The 20972-nt window shown below is 34.5% G+C and overlaps 4 protein-coding genes and 1 long non-coding RNA gene across 6 annotated transcripts; 3 read left to right on the top strand and 2 right to left on the bottom strand.

Moving 5' to 3' along the window:
* The first annotated feature begins 2413 nt into the window (after positions 1 to 2413).
* On the top strand, positions 2414 to 5983 carry LOC142533033 (very-long-chain 3-oxoacyl-CoA reductase 1-like). Its single transcript, XM_075639624.1, has 2 exons — positions 2414 to 3106; positions 5866 to 5983. Exons 1-2 carry the CDS (start codon positions 2454 to 2456, stop codon positions 5906 to 5908), a joined length of 696 nt encoding a protein of 231 aa, XP_075495739.1. The 5' UTR covers positions 2414 to 2453; the 3' UTR covers positions 5909 to 5983.
* LOC142533032 (uncharacterized) lies at positions 5882 to 12991 on the top strand. Its single transcript, XM_075639623.1, has 6 exons — positions 5882 to 6099; positions 6582 to 6649; positions 6757 to 7579; positions 7700 to 10804; positions 11180 to 11234; positions 11678 to 12991. The coding sequence occupies exons 1-6, from the start codon at positions 5958 to 5960 to the stop codon at positions 11826 to 11828; spliced, it is 4344 nt and encodes a 1447-aa protein (XP_075495738.1). The 5' UTR covers positions 5882 to 5957; the 3' UTR covers positions 11829 to 12991.
* LOC142532428 (photosystem II reaction center proteins PsbY, chloroplastic-like) lies at positions 12390 to 12923 on the bottom strand. Its single transcript, XM_075638730.1, has one exon. The coding sequence runs from the start codon at positions 12921 to 12923 to the stop codon at positions 12390 to 12392; it is 534 nt and encodes a 177-aa protein (XP_075494845.1).
* A 2540-nt stretch (positions 12992 to 15531) lies between the features above and the next one.
* LOC142532873 (ALBINO3-like protein 1, chloroplastic) lies at positions 15532 to 20168 on the top strand. 2 transcript variants are annotated; one of them, XR_012816633.1, is made up of 12 exons: positions 15532 to 16113; positions 16679 to 16789; positions 16959 to 17033; positions 17311 to 17371; positions 17556 to 17629; positions 17762 to 17866; positions 18195 to 18302; positions 18638 to 18741; positions 18816 to 19025; positions 19111 to 19366; positions 19879 to 19943; positions 20104 to 20168. XR_012816633.1 is itself a non-coding variant. In XM_075639399.1 (11 exons), the coding sequence occupies exons 1-11, from the start codon at positions 15754 to 15756 to the stop codon at positions 19882 to 19884; spliced, it is 1470 nt and encodes a 489-aa protein (XP_075495514.1). In that variant the 5' UTR covers positions 15534 to 15753; the 3' UTR covers positions 19885 to 20072. The 2 variants fall into 2 exon arrangements, 1 of the variants encoding a protein (XP_075495514.1); XM_075639399.1 differs by lacking the exon at positions 20104 to 20168 and having other exon boundaries at positions 15534 to 16113; positions 19879 to 20072.
* LOC142532874 (uncharacterized) lies at positions 19958 to 20805 on the bottom strand. Its single transcript, XR_012816634.1, has 2 exons — positions 20713 to 20805; positions 19958 to 20529 (listed from the first exon to the last, which is right to left on the bottom strand). It is a non-coding gene; the product is annotated as an uncharacterized LOC142532874 (long non-coding RNA).
* Between the last annotated feature and the right edge of the window lie 167 nt (positions 20806 to 20972).

Raw genomic sequence — 20972 nt, 5'->3', positions numbered from 1 at the left:
AATTGGATTCGATTTTAGTCATAATATATAAAATATATATCGATACTATATATCACGCATTAATTTAGGGAAACAAATAAGGGAATCTTTTTCTAATCAAAATATACTGAATAATAAAATCACATTACAAAAAAAATTATATAGAAAGTGTGTGATTATTTTTTTTAAACCCATTTTTTGGGACAAAAGTGTGGCTGGGCCAGTGGCTATCTGTAATTGAGCTCATTTGATCATAATTTAAAAAAAAAAAAAAAACTTGAAAATGCGATTTTTTTAAGATGGCATCGGGTTGCTTTCCGAGAAGTAATAAATAACCGTATAATTAATAAATGAAAACCTGTCCCATGAAGGAAAAAGGAGCAGTTTCAGCCACTGAAATAAGTCGAGACAATAACTTAAATACACTTGCATGCCTGCATCACTTTTGATGGTTTGTTTTTTTAGGTCAGATTGATGTGTACTTCTCAAAATAATCATAATGCAAAGTAAGAATAAATTTTATACATAGTTTATCAAAATAATTCGTCCATATCTATATGTACACACAAATATTAAGATCAAACACGAAGCACTAGGTCAAAAACAATAGTTGTTAACCAAAACGAAATTTATTTTCTTATACTCGTAACAACTGTGGAGTGTACATCTACTTAGGTGTTAATGAGTCAGATTGTTTGACCTATGAGTTCTGAGATGTACGTGTCTATCTTATAGTGTTGTCTCATATCAACAAAGACATCACATAAATTCAATTAGTGAAATAAGATATATTTTGGTTTCTACGAAGATTGAAATTATGGAGACCAGTCAAGGATCTTTGGTCTAACAGCAAAGGTCCCAAAATTCAAGAAATTTTGGATAAGAATATTTATCTATGAGTTGTTTAGTTACACAAAATTCGACGGATGTAATTCCCTGTGTGAATAAAAGGAACTAAATTTAATGTTTGTGAAACAAAAGTCGAGGTAGTTGTTCAGACCAGTTGCCCATTCTCTTTGAAGTTTAAAAACACACTTCTATATATATAAAAAGCTACAATATGTTATATCATATCATATCCATGTATATTAGTTTTTTTCTAGTATATAATATCTTTTGTGGAAAAAATTATGGATTATGTTAGAATTAAGGACTTTAGAGATAATACTACTCGTTTCTTGTTTTTGATATCTATAATAAATTTTTAAATCAACATGATTTGATCATTTTATGAATTTATAATAGTGGTGATTGTTTTGGATATTATTCACTTGGTTTGTGAGATAAGATGACGAAAAAAACAATGATAAATTGAAAATAAAAACAAAATATGATTATTTATAACTCAAATTATTGTAAAATTTGAACAAATACATGATGATACAGTGTCACGTTTCGAGCTTAGGCATGCGCTTGCGTGACTGCACAATGAGCTCCCTATAGGGACTACTTCGTATTCGTCATCGCCTTACGGAAATGATTAACCGAAGTTGTTGTTGTTGTAGAAGTTTATCGTAAGTTTATTATAAATTTATTTTAACTCTTTAATTTTAATACGTGGGAAAAATTAAAGGGTACAACAAAGCAGGGCCGTACCTCCTGTGAGGCGAGAGAGGCCATCGTCTCAGGGCCCGACCCTCACATGGGCCCCTAAAAAATCGTAAGTCTCATATTGTTGAGGCATGCACTTAAATAGTATGTGCAATGGACATTGATTCATTGAAAACATGATTAAATATGATTATTGTGTTCATTGTGGATTTAATCAAATTATGTAGAGGCCAAACAATAAAGCTACACGGCTCATTAATTAAATTTTTAAAAATTTTGTATGCGTAAAATGATAATGTTTATCCAATATATTTATTATTTTATCTTGTGTCAATTCATGTGTTAAACTTTTATACTTTATTTGTCGATTATTTGGCCTCTTTTCTTGAATTTATGTAGTTGGACCCATTTCAAAAAATAAAACACAAAAAATTGTAATACTTACCTATTTTACATATCTTTATTTTCTATTTTCTTGAATAAAATATTATATTTATTAATTAAAACAAATCATATATTTTTACAATATTGGTTCATTATATTTATCATTTTGTTATTTTGATAGTTTATATTTATAAATTTCAATTTTGGCAACATATCTTACAATTTTTGCCAATTTCAGTCTTTTTTCAATATAATTGTTCATATGATACTGCATTACGTTAGAGTCATGTTGATGTTGTGGCGCACGAAAAAAAAAATCGCAAAGAGATAAATATATAACTCGTAAATTATATTTTCCTTATATCTATTGTTTGGTTATTTTTAATTTGCAAAATGAGTTTTATGGTTATTTATCACAACAAGATATTGGCTCATGCCCTGTGAACCAAGTTACGGCTGGCTCTGCAACGAAGACCTTAAATTTTACGAGATAGTCTATTAATTTGTACGCCTGTCACGTAATTGAGGCCTGATCAAAAATGGTTTCAATTCCATGCTGCATCGATCACCTAAAAACACAGCCCGCGTGGATCATCTTCCTCTCTTCTCTAGCTTTCTTCTCCATCTTTATGAAGTGCATGCTGATCCTCCAATGGGTTTCCAGGACCTTTATCAGACCAGCAAAAGACCTGAAAACCTACGGGTCCTGGGCGCTGGTCACCGGCTCCACCGATGGAACCGGCGTGGCGTTTGTTTTCAAACTCGCGGAGGAGGGTCTGAACTTGGTACTAGTCAGCAGGAATCCGAGCAGGTTGAAACAAATTTCGGGTCAAATCGAGGTGAAATATCCCGAGATTGCCGTCAAGATTCTCGAGCTGGAATTTTCTTCAGATTTAGCTGTCTCCAGGGTTGATGGAGCGTTGAAGGAGATGATCCAGGGCCTGGATATCGGGGTACTCTTGATCAGCAATGAGGGAATTACATATCCAGGAGCGATGTATTTTCACGAAGTGGGGGATAATGTTTGGATGAATTTGGTTAAGGTTAATGTCTTAAGTACTACCTATGTTACGAAAGCTGTGATACGAGGAATGACCAGCCGGAGGAGAGGCGCCATTGTTAATATTGGATCAGGTGCTGCCATTGTTGTACCTTCGCATCCTCTTTATGCAATCTATGCTGCCTCCAAAGCGTAAGACCCATTTTCCCCCTTCCTCTCCAATGAGGTTTTTCAAGTTTCTTCATGTTTTTTGTTAACAAGTCAAAAATGGCCAAATAACATATTACAATCAGAAAACCAGAAAAAACATATGAACTCCTATAATAAATAATTTTTAAAAAAATTAACGACCTTTTAAAACCAGATTTTATTAAAATTTAAGCGTAAAACCCCTTGCAAAAGGTGTAATTGTGCTTCATTTTAAAAAATAAATAGCTTTAAAATGCTTTTGATTTTATATATAAGCTAGGTTGTATGCTTTTGTATTTCACGGGTTGGAAAAATGCAATATTCTCTAAAAAAAATTGTGGTCGAAATTTCAAATTATTTAAAATTTAGACTAATAGCCAATCATGAAATATATTAGATACTAAAAATCGTGATCTTACTTAAAATGTATACAGAAACTCATCCTTTCAAAATATTGTATTACTCCATCCATTAATGATGATGTTTGTAACGAACACATTTTACAAACTTTATAACATATTAAATTTAATGACATAGTACCATGGTTAAATTTAATGGGCCAACTTTAATTAACTTTTAAATTTTAATTTTGAAAAATGTTTATAATTTTTTTAAAAAAATTATTATATATGGAATTATTAATTAAGTGTGACACTGTGATAACAATAGGCTATTTCTTTTACTTTATTATTGCAGTTTTCTATATTATTTATTTTAATTACTTTAAAAAAATTTCCTGAAAAATCGATTCTATTTATCGGGTTGACTCGAACCTTTTGAAAAGATGTGGTAGATTTACCAAAAATAGAGCCATTTTCCATAAAAAGATGCGTACGAAATTTAGTTAAAAAATGGGCTAGTTGAATAAACGATACTCATCACGTTTCGTCCCACCTTATGTATAAATTTAGTAATCTGGCCTCATTAAATATGAATCATCCAGTTAGGTGAAAGACATTTTATGCATTCTGTCTCCATCTTTTGTATCACAATCATGAGAAGTACTTAGTGTGGCTTCCTCATTTTTTTAAAATTACCATCGGTCTTTATACCAACCAACTGCACAACAATATGTGGAAGCAGCAATTAGGCAGATAGGCTACGAATCGAGGTGCCCTGCGCCCCTTATTGGGCACATTCCATCCAGTGGTGCCTCCATCTTGCCTAATTTTCTTCTCGGAACTTGGCGTCTTTCGATTGCGAGACGCCGGAGGTTGTGTTAGCTCTAGCCTCTAGTTATTAATACTTCAACTTAATTGATTGATTTTTATATGCTGTGTACACTGGATAAACTTCATAGTCAGTTAATCTTGATATTATTGTATGCAAATGGTTCAACCGCTTTCTTTCAATATAATACTCGATTTCTATTGTTCATTAATCCAGTGGTAATATATATATATATATATATATAATGTTTAATATTGAATGAAATATATATTACCGTAGATTTACTGAGATACAAAACTATATTATTATAGGTAAAAATTTGTGTGAAACGATCACGGGTCGTATTTTTTGAGACAGATCTATTAGTGGGTCATCCATGAAAAAATATTACTTTTTATTATGAATATTGGTAGTGTTGACCCGTCTCACAGATAAAGATTCGTGAGACCGTCCCACAAAAAACCTACTCATTATTATATTCAAATTTAATTGTTTCAATCTTATCTAAATATAAATGATCATATTACTCTCAATACAATAAAATATTGTAAAAAATTGTGAATAGTCATCTCTTAAAATTTTGATTTTAATATAATCTCTAGATCTTCATACAAAATTAAATCATTATTTTGTATAACCGTCGATATTGATATGAACTTTTTAAAATATTGCTAAATACACAGTACATATAACGAAAGAATGGCAAATTGATCTGATTCATATTTAGAGTGAAAATTAATACTTTTGATATAAAAAATAATATCTTTTCATGAGTGAGATTTGATAAAAGATATATCTCATAAAATCTATTCGTGAGACGAAATCACGTGAAATTTTTGGTAATAATTTGATTATTTTAGCTAAATTGCCCCAACCCTCTAACTAATAAGCAATTATTTTCCATTGGAGATTCATTCTTTCATTTGTAATACCCACGTGACGTCGGACCCTTCTTTATATCATGATTGGGATGTGGGTGGAAAGTCTAAATTTGTTTGTTTTAATTGCGAGGAATCTGTGACCATTAGATTTTAGATGTGTAGTAGGTGATTCTCAAATCCGTACAATAGCGTGTAAACTACACGTATCAGATAAACATACTAAATACAACAAAGTGGTTCACACACACAAGATTTTTATGAGATAGGAAAATGTCAACATATTGCACATCCTAGATGTGTATCTTGGAATGTAGTCAGTTAGGCTTTAACTTTGTTATGATTTGGGCGTTGGGAATGTCCAATATATTTTCAATGAGTAGGTCTTTGTAAGACGGTCTCACGAATCTTTATCTGTGAGACGGATCAGCCCTACAAATATTCACAATAAAAAGTAATACTCTTAACATAAAAATTAATATTTTTTTATGGATGACCCAAATAAAAGATATGTCTCACAAAATACGATTCGTCATAACGTCTAACGCAAATTTTTTTCTATTTTCACTTGGAAACTTTAATTTAATTTAATTGCAAAATATGGGCCAAATCTGTTCAGTAAAAATAATTAGCATGTAACTGATGAAAGGCAAGCCCATAATCTTTCTAGGCCCATATAATATTTGTAAAATTAATATTTCTGCTTTTCAATAGATTATATACAGGGACATATCTGCCCGCTGTTAAACCCTGGTGAACGCGGCTTGACGTGCAGAGCAGCGGCTCAGAGCTTCCAACTTTGATCAATGGGGAAACGACGTCGTGAGGCGGAATCCGAGGGTGCGGTGCCATCTACGGCGGATTACAACACAGTTTTCGTCGACACCAGCCTCGACACGCACCTCGCGATGCTAGTGTCGGATTCAGACACGGTGTTGGATTTCAAAAGTGAGTATTCGGTTTTGTTTTATGTGGTCGCAAAATTATTCAGTTTTCGTTCGTTTTAACTTGGTTAGTCTGAGTGGCGTTGAGGGATTGTGTATTGTGGATCTTTTTGGTACTATGTTAAGCTGGATGATTTAAGCTCAATGTCAGGCTGAATTCAGGAGTTAGATGACAGTGAAGACATTTAGCTGAATTACATCTTTTTATTGTTTAATTTAATTACATCCGGGATTATGAAAGATTACAGCCTCACGTGGTTAGAGAAAATTTGAAAAGGGAAACGTAGTACATTTAATTTAACAAGTTTAGCTAATCAATATTATGTGCGAGAGCATTTGTCGTTGAAATCATGGATTGGACGTTTTCTAAATTTTAAACACGTTTGTGATAGAGAAACTTTTTCAATAAATTGTGTTTCGTGAAGTTCTTCATCTGTTTATCTATTAGAAATGCTTTAGACTCTCTCATTTTTGCACGATTTACAGGAAAGTTAATGCAGGAACATGCAAAGTGTTTTCCAAAAAATGGGGAGATTTGGATTCATTCTTTGAAGGTATATATGTAGCTAGTTTATTTATTGATTCTAACATGTCTTGCTATTGAGTTTTTGAACTTTGATTATACTTTATTTCTTGATTCTAATTTTTTTTACTTTGATAGGTAAAGCGAAAAGGGAATTTTTATCATATCCCAGACTTCATGCATGTCTGGAGTGCATTACATGGGGTAAAAGGAAATTGGTTTCTTTCAGCTGATGCATCAGGCTCTTTGGAGTGTTATATAAACCAGAAAGCCTCTGAGTGTGACAGAAAAGACCATTGTGGAGTTATTTCCTCTGATCCAAACAAGATACTCACCCTTACAATGTCTCTGCCAGATTGTGTTATGGAAGAAAATATAGTTTCGGGGATGACTGGGGGGCAGAAGGTTGAGAAATATTCTGAAAGGACTGCGGAATTTTGGAAAACTGATTCCTTAGAAAATTCTTTAGCAACTAGATCTCCAGCCAAGAAGAAGCGCAAAATGAAGTACCATGAAGTTGTATTGCCTGGTCCTACTTTAGAAGATCAAGACACCCAGTTCCATGCATCTGGCGAAAAAACTGTGCAACCTGTTCTTGCCGGATGCAGAATTGACGAGGCTGAAGAAACTCCAAAAATTATGCCTGATTGTATGGAGGAAATGGGTGAGGATGAAGGTGTGAGGTATGGTCCATCCAATATGGAGTGCAGTGGTGTTGTGGGATCTTCCATAGTAGCCACAGTTACAGGTGCATCCAAACAGAAGAAGATTAAAAGAAAAAAGAAACTGCCTCATGATCAATTGATCGAGACGACACTCTCTTCTTCAGATTATTGCAAAGAATATAAAAACTTCTTCTCCAACACTGCAGTTTATACTGGGAATGTTAACATGTCCGAACTTTCTGGAATTCCCGACAATGTGTGTGATAACAATAATGAAGCACCTTGTCCTTTAAAGGGTAAGCAATCTAATGAAATAAAATTAAATATTCTTGTTACTAAATTCTATTTATCCTTTTATTGTGGTCACAAGGGTACTGTTTTCCTTTGGTGATTACTCTATTGTCAAATTTTCTTAGGCACAAACATGAAGGAACCTGAAAATTACCATTCGGCATTAAAAGCTGACAACCTCAATCAGTTTTTGGAAATCAAAGTCAAAGAAAAAGCATCTTATTCAACAAATGTTGTTCGTATAGTTGATGGCAAAGACAAGGAAACTGATCAGCCTGATCTTGATGATGAACAAAAGGTGTCATCTCAGAACCACGATCAAGTGCTATTGCAGTCTGAAAATTTAGGAACTTTAGATCAGCATGAAGCACATGGAAATACCATGGAATCAGTTCTAGCAGATGATTATCGAGGTGCCAATGAAGAGATGGGATGTGGCAGTAGAAGTAAAGCGAAGCCAAAGAAATATGGAGGAAAAATTTGTTATGATGCAGATGGTGAACTTTCTGAAAATGTCATGCATTTGGCTCCTTTAACTTCGCCAAGTCTAGAATTGAATATTCTAAAACTTTATGAGACTGCAAGAACAGATAGCGCCTTGCCTACTGCTGATACTTACTTGAATGTGGGAAATAAAAATGATAGAGATTTGTCTGCAAATCAACAGTCATTCTTGAACCAGTGCAAGTTTGATTTTAGCACCAAAGAAGCAAACTCGTCAGCTAAATTGATGGATGCTAATGGTGCATTGGAAGGTATTAAATCTATCGGCAACAATGGTAAGAAAAAGAGGTTCCAAAAGGCTGCTGCAATTTTTCAGGATATTTCTGATGTGGAACTTAACACCAAGAAGAGTGGAAGTACTGGACCCATTACTAGAATTAGTAAATCTAGAAAAAAGGATGAAACAAGAGAATTGTCTATTAACCATGATATTGAAGTGATGCTGCCATCATACAAAAATACTTCTGCATCTACTGATCCAGTTATAACACCAAAAATAGGCTCGCCATCAAGGTTGTTAGATACAAATAATCTGGAGGAATCTGAAATCTCTTGCAACAGTAGGAAGAAGAAGGCCAAGAAATTTGATGACAGTAATCTGGGCAAGTCAGCCGTGAAGCAGACTGGGAGGAAAGCAATGAATGGACCTGATTTAATTGAAGAACAGAGGGAGGTGTCTCTGAGCCATGGCCCAGTATCGATAGAGTTTGAAAAGTTGGGAACTTCAGATTGGCATGAAGCAGATGGAAATATTAGGGAATCAGCCCAGCCCAATGCATTTTCATGTACTGTAGGGAAGATGGGACATGACTTTAAGAAAAAAAGGATGGCCAAGAAGTTTCAAGGTAAAATACTCGATGAGACCGATGGTGAACATTCGGATAATGAGATACATTTGGCTCCCATTGCAGCGCCAAATCTTGATCTGAAATTATTGAACGATCTTGAGACTAAAAGAACCTATAACATCTTGCCCACTGCTGAACCTGACATGGATGTGGGAACTAGACAAGATGGAAATTTATTGGTGAGCCACGAGATTGGGATGAATCAGCCTGAGGCAGGTGTTGCCATCATAGAACCAAAACTTCCGCCCAGATTGAACCATGCTTCAGGTGCATCTGACGACACACATAATAATCACAATAAGAGGAAGAAAAAGAAAACCAAAAAGAGTGATGGGAAAATTCAAGACACTTCATATCGGGTGAATGAGCCTCAGAAAGCTATTGGCGATGATATGCTGCATCACGATTTGGAAGTGATGCCTCCGTCATCCAGCAAAGCTTCAGGATGTGCGGATCCAGAATTAAAGTCAAATGGATCAGAATTTGCAACCAAATTGTTGGATGTAAATATGGTTGAGGAACTTAAAACATCCAAAGGTCATAGGAGAAAGCAGAGCATCAAGAATTCCGCTAATACAGTTATGGACAACTTAGACATGGATCCTGCAAATCATGGCACGAGTGGCTCTTCAGCTGTTGTGCTTTGTTCACAAACCGGTCATTTCCCAGAAGAAACTGACAAAGGAGAAAATATCTCGTTTCATAAAGTAATGGATGTCCAGATGAAAATGTTGGATGATTCGGCAGCAGACTCTGAAAGGAAAGTTGGTGATGCGGCTATAAAAGAGTCAGACTCCATGAAATTGACTCAAACTATGAAAGATGTTGGCATCTGTGAGCAAAGAAAGGAGAAAAAGGACCATGGCCATAATTCTGCTGGTGACTGCCTTACAGTTCCTTCTGTCATCGAAAATGAAAATCAAGCGAACAGGTTGGAGCCCAATCGGGCACATAACAGTATTGAGATTGTATGTGTCAAGGATAAAAAAGCTAAAAAGAAAACGAAAAGACATCTTATTGTGTCAGATTGCTTAGAAAACATACCAATAAAGGAACAAGAAGTTGGAGTTGAAGAGTACTCAACCACAGAAAAAGCTAACAATTTTTTAGACTTTGAACAGGAGTGCCAAAATGTTGACTTCCGTGTTTTGTCTCATAAAAGGGAAAAAAGCCTTGGGGAGATTCAATTTACAGATGCTCGTACTGATAATCTGGTAAGACATGTGGAAGATAAAGATAAAGGGATCAACTTCAAACACTATTTTTTATCTGGCCAAAACCAGGATAAAGCTGCTTATGTTGACAAGGTTAAAAAAACACTCAAGTCAAGTGAAGAGATGAAAACTGTGAAAAAGGTTAAGAAGCGTGGTTTACCTTCTGTAAGCACCTCAACTGAATTACATAACTCAGCCAAGTTATCTGAAAACAAGGACGTTAAAGATAAATCTCACGTGAGGTGCTCTACTGGCAGGAAAGATGGGGACTTTACAGAATCCTTGAAAGTTCCTAACAATGGGATGATAGATTCTAGTTCTACTGAGATGCGTGGGATGACCACTGGAAAAAAACATAATGAAAATACTGTTGCTTCTCCATTCACGAAAGACAAGAATACACCTTTGGAGAGGTCTGTAAGAGGAAATAAAATATGGCATTCAGGTCTTGATGTATCTGATAAGGTTGAGATGAAAACTACAAAAAATAATAGCTTGTTTGCAAAAGTAGGATCACTTTTTCAGGATTGCAGTGATGAGAGTTCTATTGATGAAAACCAGACTGCAAATTCTGATGCTAGCACCTGCAGCCCAGCTGATAGTTCATCTCAGTCAGACTGCTCAGCAGGTGAAAGTGAATTGAGCCAGGCCTCAGATAGAAATGGTATGTGAAATCTTGATTTATTAAAAACCTTACTTAATCTAAGTAAGTGAATTCTGCTGCAGGATTGTTTATCTGTTAATTTTGGGGGAAAGTATCTTGTTAGCCTTCTCTTTTTCTTTAGTTTTTTTACCACATATTGGAGAAAAACTGTAGTGGAAATATGATTCCTGGTTCATTGAATTTCATAGCATGTTAAGGTGATAAAAACTTCTTTAAAGTGAGTATTGTTCCAACTGTATGATGAGGTGCTTGTCATCCTCAGAAGTAGAGATTCAAAATCTGTTATAGAATCACTGTTAATGAGTACTGGCTTATCCGATTTTTGTTTTTGCCTTCTGGGAGCAATATTTTGGTGTTGATTTTAATTTGTCGCAGGTTCCAATGATGCTCAAGGAAGAGTTGCTCGTGAGAAAATCAATGCAAAGTTGGAGTAAGTTCATTATCTATTTCCAACCTCAGACCTTATTGACCCAATTGCTCCCGACGCTATACTACTTTACGAACGCCCGGTTATGACTCGACTGTCAAGTTATCATATGGACAAAATACAAGCTTTTTTGACTGCCTGGTTCTATCCTAAAAAATACTGCTTCACCCTCTGCATCTTGCTCATTTCTTCTAGGCTGTTTTTTTTTTAATATGGTCAAATATTTTGTCCTACTTACATGTCTCTCAAAGGTGATAAGACATTTGTTGTGTGATGGTAACGACAAAGTTTTTCTTTTTCTTGGCTGAATTTTATCATCCATATTTTTTTATGTCAGATCTCAAAAAACCAATTAACGCCTTGTATTCAATTTATCTTGCTTTCATTTGATGATGTTCTTGACATAACACTCATCTACTCACAACTAGCTTTGTCTACTGCAACAGCCTTTCTACCTCAAACGAGATGACATTGGATATGATTCTCAGAAGCTCAAAGCGTTTCAAGAAAGCCAAGCTGATAGCCTCTCAAAACGAACTTGAGCAGATCAATAGCCAGATGGAAGTTGTTCCTGATAGTCAGCCAATTAACGAATGAAGTATCCTTTGTATTCTTAAAACCGATGGACGATAGGATTTCCAGCATCACTCCATTACATCTATGTGGTGTTTGTTTATGTCAATTATGCTAAATGAAAACCACCGTGCTGCCAAATATGTGATTTTGAATGCTCAGATGCAGCTCAAAATTTCGACAACTATCAGTATGACGAAGTTTTGTTACTTACGAATTAACCCCTCAAATTTGGGTTTAAAAACCATCATTTCCTGGCTGTTATGTTGATTGGAGAAATAAAAAATAATCTTTCTACACCATTTATCTTCAATTAAACGCCCAACTTCATTTACAAATATCAAAATATAAGAAACTTGTCTCACTTGTTCGATCCACTGAGATCGAGTTGTGACAATAAATTGAGTAACATTTGCAAATACACACACGTAAGAATATGCTAAAATTGTATGCCTTTTATATTCTAAATACAAGAAACAGATCTTAGTTAAAATCAGATTCCATCATCAGCCAACAATTCCATGAACAGAATTGTAACACTTACATGAAATACATGCAGAAAAATGTTTAAACCCTTTTATTTCCTCATTTTGATCTCATCTTGTTGATCTGATTTAAAGCTGGTGTCAAAATATTGTACAGCACCCAAAGAATAGCTGGAGTCACAACAAGCAGCAATAGCTGCCCTCTATTGTCACTCGCCGCCTCAGTCACGGCGGCGATTTCTACGGCAGAAGCCTCCGCAGAGTTTAAAAAGCCCGAGGTAGCAAGCCCGACAAGCCCAACTATCACCCCTTTACTGTTCCTCATCTTGTTCATCTGATTGAAGGCTGGCTGCTGTATGTTGTATAGTATCAAAAGCGCCAGTCCACGATCGTCGTCGTCGGCTAACTCCACCAACTGCTGGGTGGCGAAGGCCGGGTTAACGGCGGAAAGGGAGGAGAAAAGCAGACCAGCTGTGAGTGCTGCGGTGGTATGTTGTGGAGATGGGCTAGTGGCGAGGCCTTTAGGTAAGGTTGCCATGGAGAGAAAGGAGAAAACTGGTTTTGTGGGCTTGAAGTCGACGTTTCTTGCGTAGAGGCATCGGGTGTTGAGAACTGTAGTCATTGAATTGGCCATGGTGTTTCTTGATGTTTGACTGTAAATGGTTCTTGTGAAGTGGAATCAAAGCAAAGTGATCGGTGAAATATTGGCCTCATATTATCATATACCCGTTTTATGCTTCCCTTATCACTGACAATTCCTCCTCCTTTTTTTTTTTTTTGGGATCAACACCCTGTATAATTTTAAAAAAAAAAAACTAATGTAAAATCACATATATTCAAGATATGAAGTTTTTAAAAATCAGACATAAAACCCGTTCAAAAAAAAAAAAAATCAGATCTGATCTTGATTTTTCAAAATAAAAGGGTGTAAAGTCTATTCATTTTATTAAAGGCTCTTCAAATATAAGTTCAACCAAAATGTTCAAATATATTATAATTAAGTGAGAAAATGAGAAGTGGTGACTACACAATGGATGAGTTCAAATCAAGATTACCTATAATTTAATGTGGACTTGTTTTCTCTGATGATTTAAACTTTTTTTTAGCATAATTGGGATTTTTTGACGTGGTTTTCATGATAAGAAAATTGTTGGGTTATTCTCTCTTCAAAATATGGCAAAAACTTATGTGAGACGATCTCACATGTCGTATTTTGTGAGACGAATATCTTATTTGGGTCATCCATGAAAAAGTATTACTTTTTATGTTAATAGTATTACTTTTATTGTGAATATCGGTAGAGTTGACCTGACTTACATATAAAAATTCGTGAAACTGTCTCACCGAAGATCTTCAGATCTTCAGGACAAAATATATTATGATGTTCCTCTCTACGTCACTATCATGCGTCATTCAATTGCCCAATTTAGCCGATGATTAAAAATAATTGTTAGGTCCACAATTTTTGTGGGAAGTTGGGACTTATGGTCAAACAATTTAAGTAATTTAATCTCATGTGGAACATGTCGATATTATTTTAGATTCGAATGTGGAAATAATTTATATTAGTTCAAAGATAATGTTTTGAGTAGTCAAATTTGCATGCATATCAAAATAAAATTTACTTTATTATATTATTTTTTAATAACAAATCTCTTTTCATCCTATCTAATATATTCTATAATTTCAATTTCAAAAATTAATTTTAGTATTTCAATTAAAAAATCGATAAATTGCAGTGTAAAATTTTAAAAAACATAATTTTTTTTCTATTGCTGTCATGTATTACACTCAGTGTGTGTCACAACTCATTGGTTTTAATTATGTGTGATTAATATAATAAATTTTGGATACATATTTTATTATTTATGGATAATATGTTATAATGGAAAATTTTATTTTGTGAAATGTTTTATTTTTTTCCTATCCTTTTCAAAAAAACTTGTACGCAAAAATCACTAATGTTGAAATAAGAATTCAGACACAAAACTAGATTGGGAAAAAAATTTACGAGGGTGAAACCCGATATCACTATCTTTTGATTAGTAATGAATAAATTCTAAAGCCAACGCAATTGTCAATAAAATATATTACTCAAGTGAATTACACTGATAAAGTTTTCACCAACTCCATCAACTTATACATTATTCGGTGTATTGAAAATTCAAGCACCCTGCCTAGGTCCACCCCATAGCGGGGTTACATTTTTTTTTGTTTTTTTTTAATTTAAAATTGTAGTAATTGTATCAATTTTTTTTAAAAAATTAAAATGGTGGTCGCCTTTTTATATTTTTCCTCATATTTTTTTTTGTAAAAAAACATATTTCTTTTTTTAAAAAACTCAATTTTTCATTAAATATCGTGTCATTTTTTAAATGTGATTTTTCTTCCGTGTTGCATTTGGTTTTTTTTTTTATTTTAATTAATTTGGTCTATAATCTTGTAATTTGTTTATTTGAATCTTAGACTGTTTTTTACTTAATTCGATCATAATTATTTCTTTCATCTGTTAGTATTTAAATTATAATTTGTATTTATTTTATGATAAAAATCAATTAGTTTTGATGTTTCGTATTATGCTTGTATTATATATAGATTCATAACCGACTCTTGAGATTAGGCCTAGGAAATTTAATAATCAAGTTCCTTTTTAGTTTATATATGTTATTTTTTATAATTTAATAAATTTACGTAGCTTATTGAATACTGGTGATAATTACGTGCATTTAAACATCAGCTCATTATATATAAATTTCCCCTAAAAATAGTTCAAGATGTGACCCTATATATTGATAACATAATACACTGTCATTCGCACTAAACCATATCCAAGTAGTTTTAAAAATTCATGTCAAGATCTTAATATATATGTGTACAATCGGCTAAAAGATATTTTTTTGACAAAAAAACTTGTAACATTTATTGATGATGATCTCGCATTACAAGTTGGTCCACTCATAGGGGAGAATTCCAAGGCACCCATTCGAATGGTGCAGGAGAAGAAATTGTAAATTTAGATAAAAAATGAGTCATCCTCATTGGACCGATCTCCTAACATGCAATAATGTAGCATTAGTAAAATCAAGACACGAACATCGGATCTCTTGAGCACAAGATCCGACGTAACTCAGATCACTTGTTTGTGACGTGACTGTTTGCATGGCCAGAAGTGAATTCAGAGTAGAGACAAATATCGGCTAAAAGATATTTGATCAAACAAGTGCATGAGAAAATAAGAGAGTGGCATTGACCTTTTATTTTGAGTGTCAAATTCCTTTTGTAAAGTTCCTTCGACAGGCACCACGTTTGTTTGTGGATTCAATGAACAGATATTTTTAACTTTTAAGGTAAGCCCTTCTGCCCACTTGTTCCAAAATCCCAACTTTCTGAGAGATTAATTATCAAAGTAGTTTCTACGGCTCAAGACTTCAGATTCGTACCGAGGGAAGAAACACGAGAAGAAGATGTCGTTTTTCTTGTATTCAGTCGGCCCAAATTTAGTTGTATCTCCATTTCAAGGCAGAACAAGAACTCCGAGCCCTGTTCTACCCGGAAACCGTTTCAGTGATTTCAAGATTCAGAGACCCTATTTGAGGGGCGGTCTTGGGGTGACCCGTTTTGGATTGGGTCAGGTTCCATTTCCTGACCCGGACAATACTGAGCTGGTGATTAAGGACTTGTTTGGGAGAGTTGAAGGGTTTCTTTATACTATTGCTGATTCTGCTGTTAGTAATTCTTTAGATTCAGTTGATGGAGCTGCTACTACAAAGCAGAGGAGTGACTGGTTTTCTGGGGTTACTAATGCCATGGAGGCCGTGTTGAAGGTTTGTTCAAGTTTTGATTGTTAAATTTGTTGTCTTATGTCTAGAAATTTATGGACGGAAAAAGTTCTGATTTTTGTTTGTTTTTCCTTCTTCTTTTTGTATGTGAAACGTGAACGTGATTGTTTGGACAGAGCTATATAGAAGTGAGTTGAAACATAAAGTTTTGAACTTGTGCAAGTACAAGTTGTTTTGGTTTATTGGAAAGGAAGTTGTGGTTTTTTTTAGAAGGTATGTGGAAGGATTAGAGGTTTTCTTTTTGGGTCAATGAACTCTTGATTTGATGGTACTGTTGGGATTTTAAAGCTTTATGTACAATAATTTTAAGCTTGCTGGAGAAGGAGTTGGTTCATTGAGGGGACTGTGTTCTGTGTCATTTAAGTATTATATTGATAAAGCAAATTTAATCTGAATGGACGCAAAATGCGTCACTTCTAACCATTGGGTTATTGAGTATTAAAACAAAATCTTTTCATGTTAACGTTTTGTACGTGTTGCTGGTTACCTTATTGATTAGAAAAAGATTATTTCTTTTTTAAACTTTAATTAAAGTTTTTTTGTATCTCAGGTTCTGAAAGATGGACTTTCTACTCTACACGTTCCCTACGCATATGGTTTTGCAATCATCTTACTGACTGTACTTGTTAAAGCTGCCACATTTCCTTTGACAAAGAAACAGGTTACTTCAATCTATCTGGCTTATGATTTTGAAACATATTTTGTGCATGAAGTCACTTTGTTTGCTGATGATTAGTCTCTCTGAGTGAAATGTATTCTCACTTTGCCTTTGTGGCTTACTGGCTTTTAAGCAATCTTCACTAAGTGCTTTCCGAAACTGTGATGTTCAGGTGGAATCAACGATGGCAATGCAGTCTTTGGAACCTCAAATTAAGGCTATTCAGGAACGGTATGCAGGGGATCAGGTCACTATTTGTCCTTCTTGCTTCTGATTATCATTATTTTGTGATTAGAATAGTGAACCTGTTAATTTTCTTTTTAATAGTTAAAAATGTAGATGGCTAGATCAGTAGATCATTAGATTTATTAAAGCTTATTCGATGAAAGTTGATTGACCTAACAGTAGTTGTTAAAGGTTATTCGTTGATTGATCTAATAACAGTATTTTGGCACTTGACTCTCAACCAGTAAATCTTTCCTTTGATACCTATTATCATTTTCTTTTTGTGGCTGTCTTTGCAGGAGAGGATTCAATTCGAAACTGCTCGATTATATAAATTAGCTGGTATAAATCCACTCGCAGGTACTAAACCGAATGTCAGACCTATAATAAAGTTTTACAATATCACTATGTTTAGCATACTCAATTCTCCCGTACATTATGTAATATTTCTTGTATTTAACATTGAATTGTTTGCTATTTTTGCCATTACATTCATGCTCTGTGGTTCTGGATTTCTTTCCCTTCTTCATTTTGTTTGGTCCAGGATGCCTTCCTACACTTGCTACCATCCCAATATGGATTGGGCTTTATAGAGCGCTTTCAAATGCGGCAGATGAGGTAAACTTCAGCGCCAACCAATCCAACCCAGCTTCCTCTTCTTTTTTTTTTCAAAATATTTTTCTACTTTTTATCTACTTACCATACCCTAAAATGTTTATGTCTTGATTGGAATCTTGATGTAATATAAAGGGACTTTTAACGGAAGGTTTCTTCTGGATACCCTCTCTGTCTGGTCCAACGACCATTGCTGCTCGACAAACTGGTAGTGACACCACTTGGCTTTTCCCATTCATTGTAAGACAATCTATCATCCTTCTCATTTTATATCAGTGGTTTAGTTACTTCAAAAATAGTTGGTTAGAATATTAACTTTAAGAAGTGTATTACTTGAATGTTAAAAATAACCAACTTATTTTACAAATGAGTTACGTCCACAGGTTGCATAGAATTTTGTAGTACTCAACTTTCTTGTGGAATAGAATTACAAGAAAGTATTAGACTAGTTACTTTGTAGTTCTGTTACATCTTTTTTCTGAAATCATCCATTCGGGGACTTGGTACGTTGGATTGAAAATGACTGCATACTGATGAGACATCTTTGATGTCATCTTTTTCATATTAGGATGGTCATCCTCCACTTGGATGGTCAGATACATTGGCTTATCTCGTTTTACCTGTGCTCCTGATTGCCACTCAATACATCTCTCTACAGATTATGCAACCTCCACAGGTTGGTCTCACTGGCAATTGTCTATTTATTTAGTTATTTCTCAAATGGAAATAATAAGTTGCTCTGGCTTTTGTTATTGTTTATGTTGACGTACTTTAGTATTGTATGGTGAAACTTTAGATCACAACTCACTGTCTGATCTGAAGGTTCACTTCTTCATTTTTTTTCTTTCAATTTTCTTGTGTTGCGGCTTTGAATTCTTATTACATGACTTGCTAACATCGCTCTTTTTCATGTTTATTGAATTACTGTGATAAACTTGGGAGCCTGAATATTGAAATACTGTAAGGTTGTAATTACGAATTTGTATCTGATGAGATTTTTCTCACTTTCAGAGCAACAATCCAAACCTAAAGAATTCCCAAGCCATAACCAAATTACTACCCTTGATGATCGGCTATTTCTCTTTATCAGTTCCTTCTGGCTTAAGTCTTTACTGGTAAGCACCCAATTTTCCATATGGCTTCTTTTTTAATACATAATAATAATTTGGCAGTGTGTACGTAATTTTAGGCTAACAAACAACATATTGAGTACCACTCAACAAGTTTGGCTACGGAAATTTGGTGGTGCGCAAAAACCTGTCAAGCAAATTAGTGATTACACGGTAAAGGAAGAACAATCCCAATCACTTAAGTCAATGTCCGAAGCATCTCCGATAGCCTCTAAGGTTGTTAAAAAGGAAGAGAAGCTTACATCAAAAGGGCTTCGTCCTGGTGAAAGGTTTAAAATTTGTGGTTTACCTGATAATCAATATTTTGTTTATGGCCAGATTATGCTATTTTTGTCTTACCTGTATGTTGTCCAGGTTTATACGAATAAAAGAGGAAGAAAACCAGGGAAGTCTGCAAAGAGAGGAAGAGAAAAGCAAAAGCGAAGATACAGCAGCTATAGAAATTCAAACAACAAATGGTAAAGTAAATAAAGAAACCAGTTCACTTAATGACTTTACTTTGAATGGTGATGAGGTTGACTCAGAGGATGACAAGAAGGAAAATGATGAAATTTCAGATAGTCGGAAGAGTGAAAAAAGTGATCAGCATCTGTACGAATATGTTGAAAAGGTACTGTTGTTGCATTCTTGGTTACATGGGTTACAAAAATAAATTTCTGCAAAATTTTGTAGGATAGAGTATATAACTTTTATACCTGAAATTTTAGCATGCAATCGTTAAAAACATAACTCAGCTATTTTAAATTGTAGAATACCCTAATGCCGTTTGTCAATTATTGTACTACATAGACGAACCAAACAAGACTGAGGAAATTATCAGTCTCTCATAATCCCATTTCCCAAATAATTACTATTGTTTGCCCCTTATGGAACGCGAATGCCTGATATTGGATTTTATATCTGTTTTAGAACTGAACATGTGGTATTGTACTAAAAGCTTTAGGATGATGTCAATATTGTAATTTAAATTATTTAAGTTTAACTGCTGTATAAAGTTTACAATTCGATCTTTGTGCCTCATATATAGGACATCTTAAGCAAGTTCAGCTTATGATCTCTCTCTTAAGAACTTGGGTTTTGGTTTCTGAAAATGGGATTTCTGTTTTTTATCCAACTCTCCAGGAATAAGTTCTTTGCTGATATCATTAGAATTCCGGGAAGGTGCCTATAACTTTCAGGAATGACGCGTAACCTGAATGTGTGTTCCTGTGGAAAAGTTCACAGCCATTCAATCAATAGAGTCTCAGAGTAGCCATTTCAAAAGCTTACGGGGTTCCTCTCGAGCCATTTCAAGAGCACTGCTTGAAATTCTACCGTTCATTGTCAAATTATTTAAAGTTGGCGAAGGAGCGATGATTTTCAAGCCTTGCTTTCTTTTCAGAGAGGCAGGACGTAGATGATCACGGCGAGACACGAATACGGGGATCAATGAAGTCTGTAGCATCTATAGCAACTGTAAGTTTCGAGAAATAATAGCTTTCCATTTTTTTCCTGTGAATTTTTTCCTGTTGAAAGCATACAATATAACGGTGGTAAAATATGAAAATTTTCTTACAAGCATTTTCTTTGCTGGTGATGTTAAAATAATATATGATTGCCATTGCTCGCCGATTATGAAACCACAACCAGGATACGTTTGACTTTAGAGAACTTGAGAAAGAAACACACTTTCTATTTATAAATTATACGCTGACAGAACATACTAATTAACGATTTTAATTCTTGTTCACCGAAGATTTGGATAACAAGTTATTCCTACCGTGGATGGCTGGACTTTGGGGAATATTTCACCCTACCTCATGGGGTACTGCCCCCATGAGAAGATCAAAGGCCCAAATTTAACCACATATATGCGGGGTCCACCAATTCATATGCGGGGTCCATCAAATTTTTTAAAATCAACGGTCCAGATCTTGTGGGGACACTGCCTCCTAGGTAGCATCGACAGAACCGGACTTTGGCTGGTGGAACAAATTTGTCATATACATAATTAATACCAAGGTTCCAAGTTTTGGACGAGATCTCGGGTTAAAAATTCAATTGTAACAAACTTTCTTGATATTCATAAATAAAGATTACAGAAATTAGTATCATGATATATTTTGCTGTTCTTTATTTTGGTTTTAATCTTTTACTGAAAAAATTTAACAGAGTAGAAAAAAATATTCTGCCAACTCTTATGATGCATTTGACAAATTCCAAAAATATAAAAACAA

The sequence above is a fragment of the Primulina tabacum genome, chromosome 18 (genome assembly GCF_025594145.1).
Source record: "Primulina tabacum isolate GXHZ01 chromosome 18, ASM2559414v2, whole genome shotgun sequence".
In the NCBI taxonomy this organism is placed as follows: Eukaryota; Viridiplantae; Streptophyta; class Magnoliopsida; order Lamiales; family Gesneriaceae; genus Primulina; species Primulina tabacum.
This window is presented reverse-complemented; position numbering and strand designations above follow the sequence as displayed.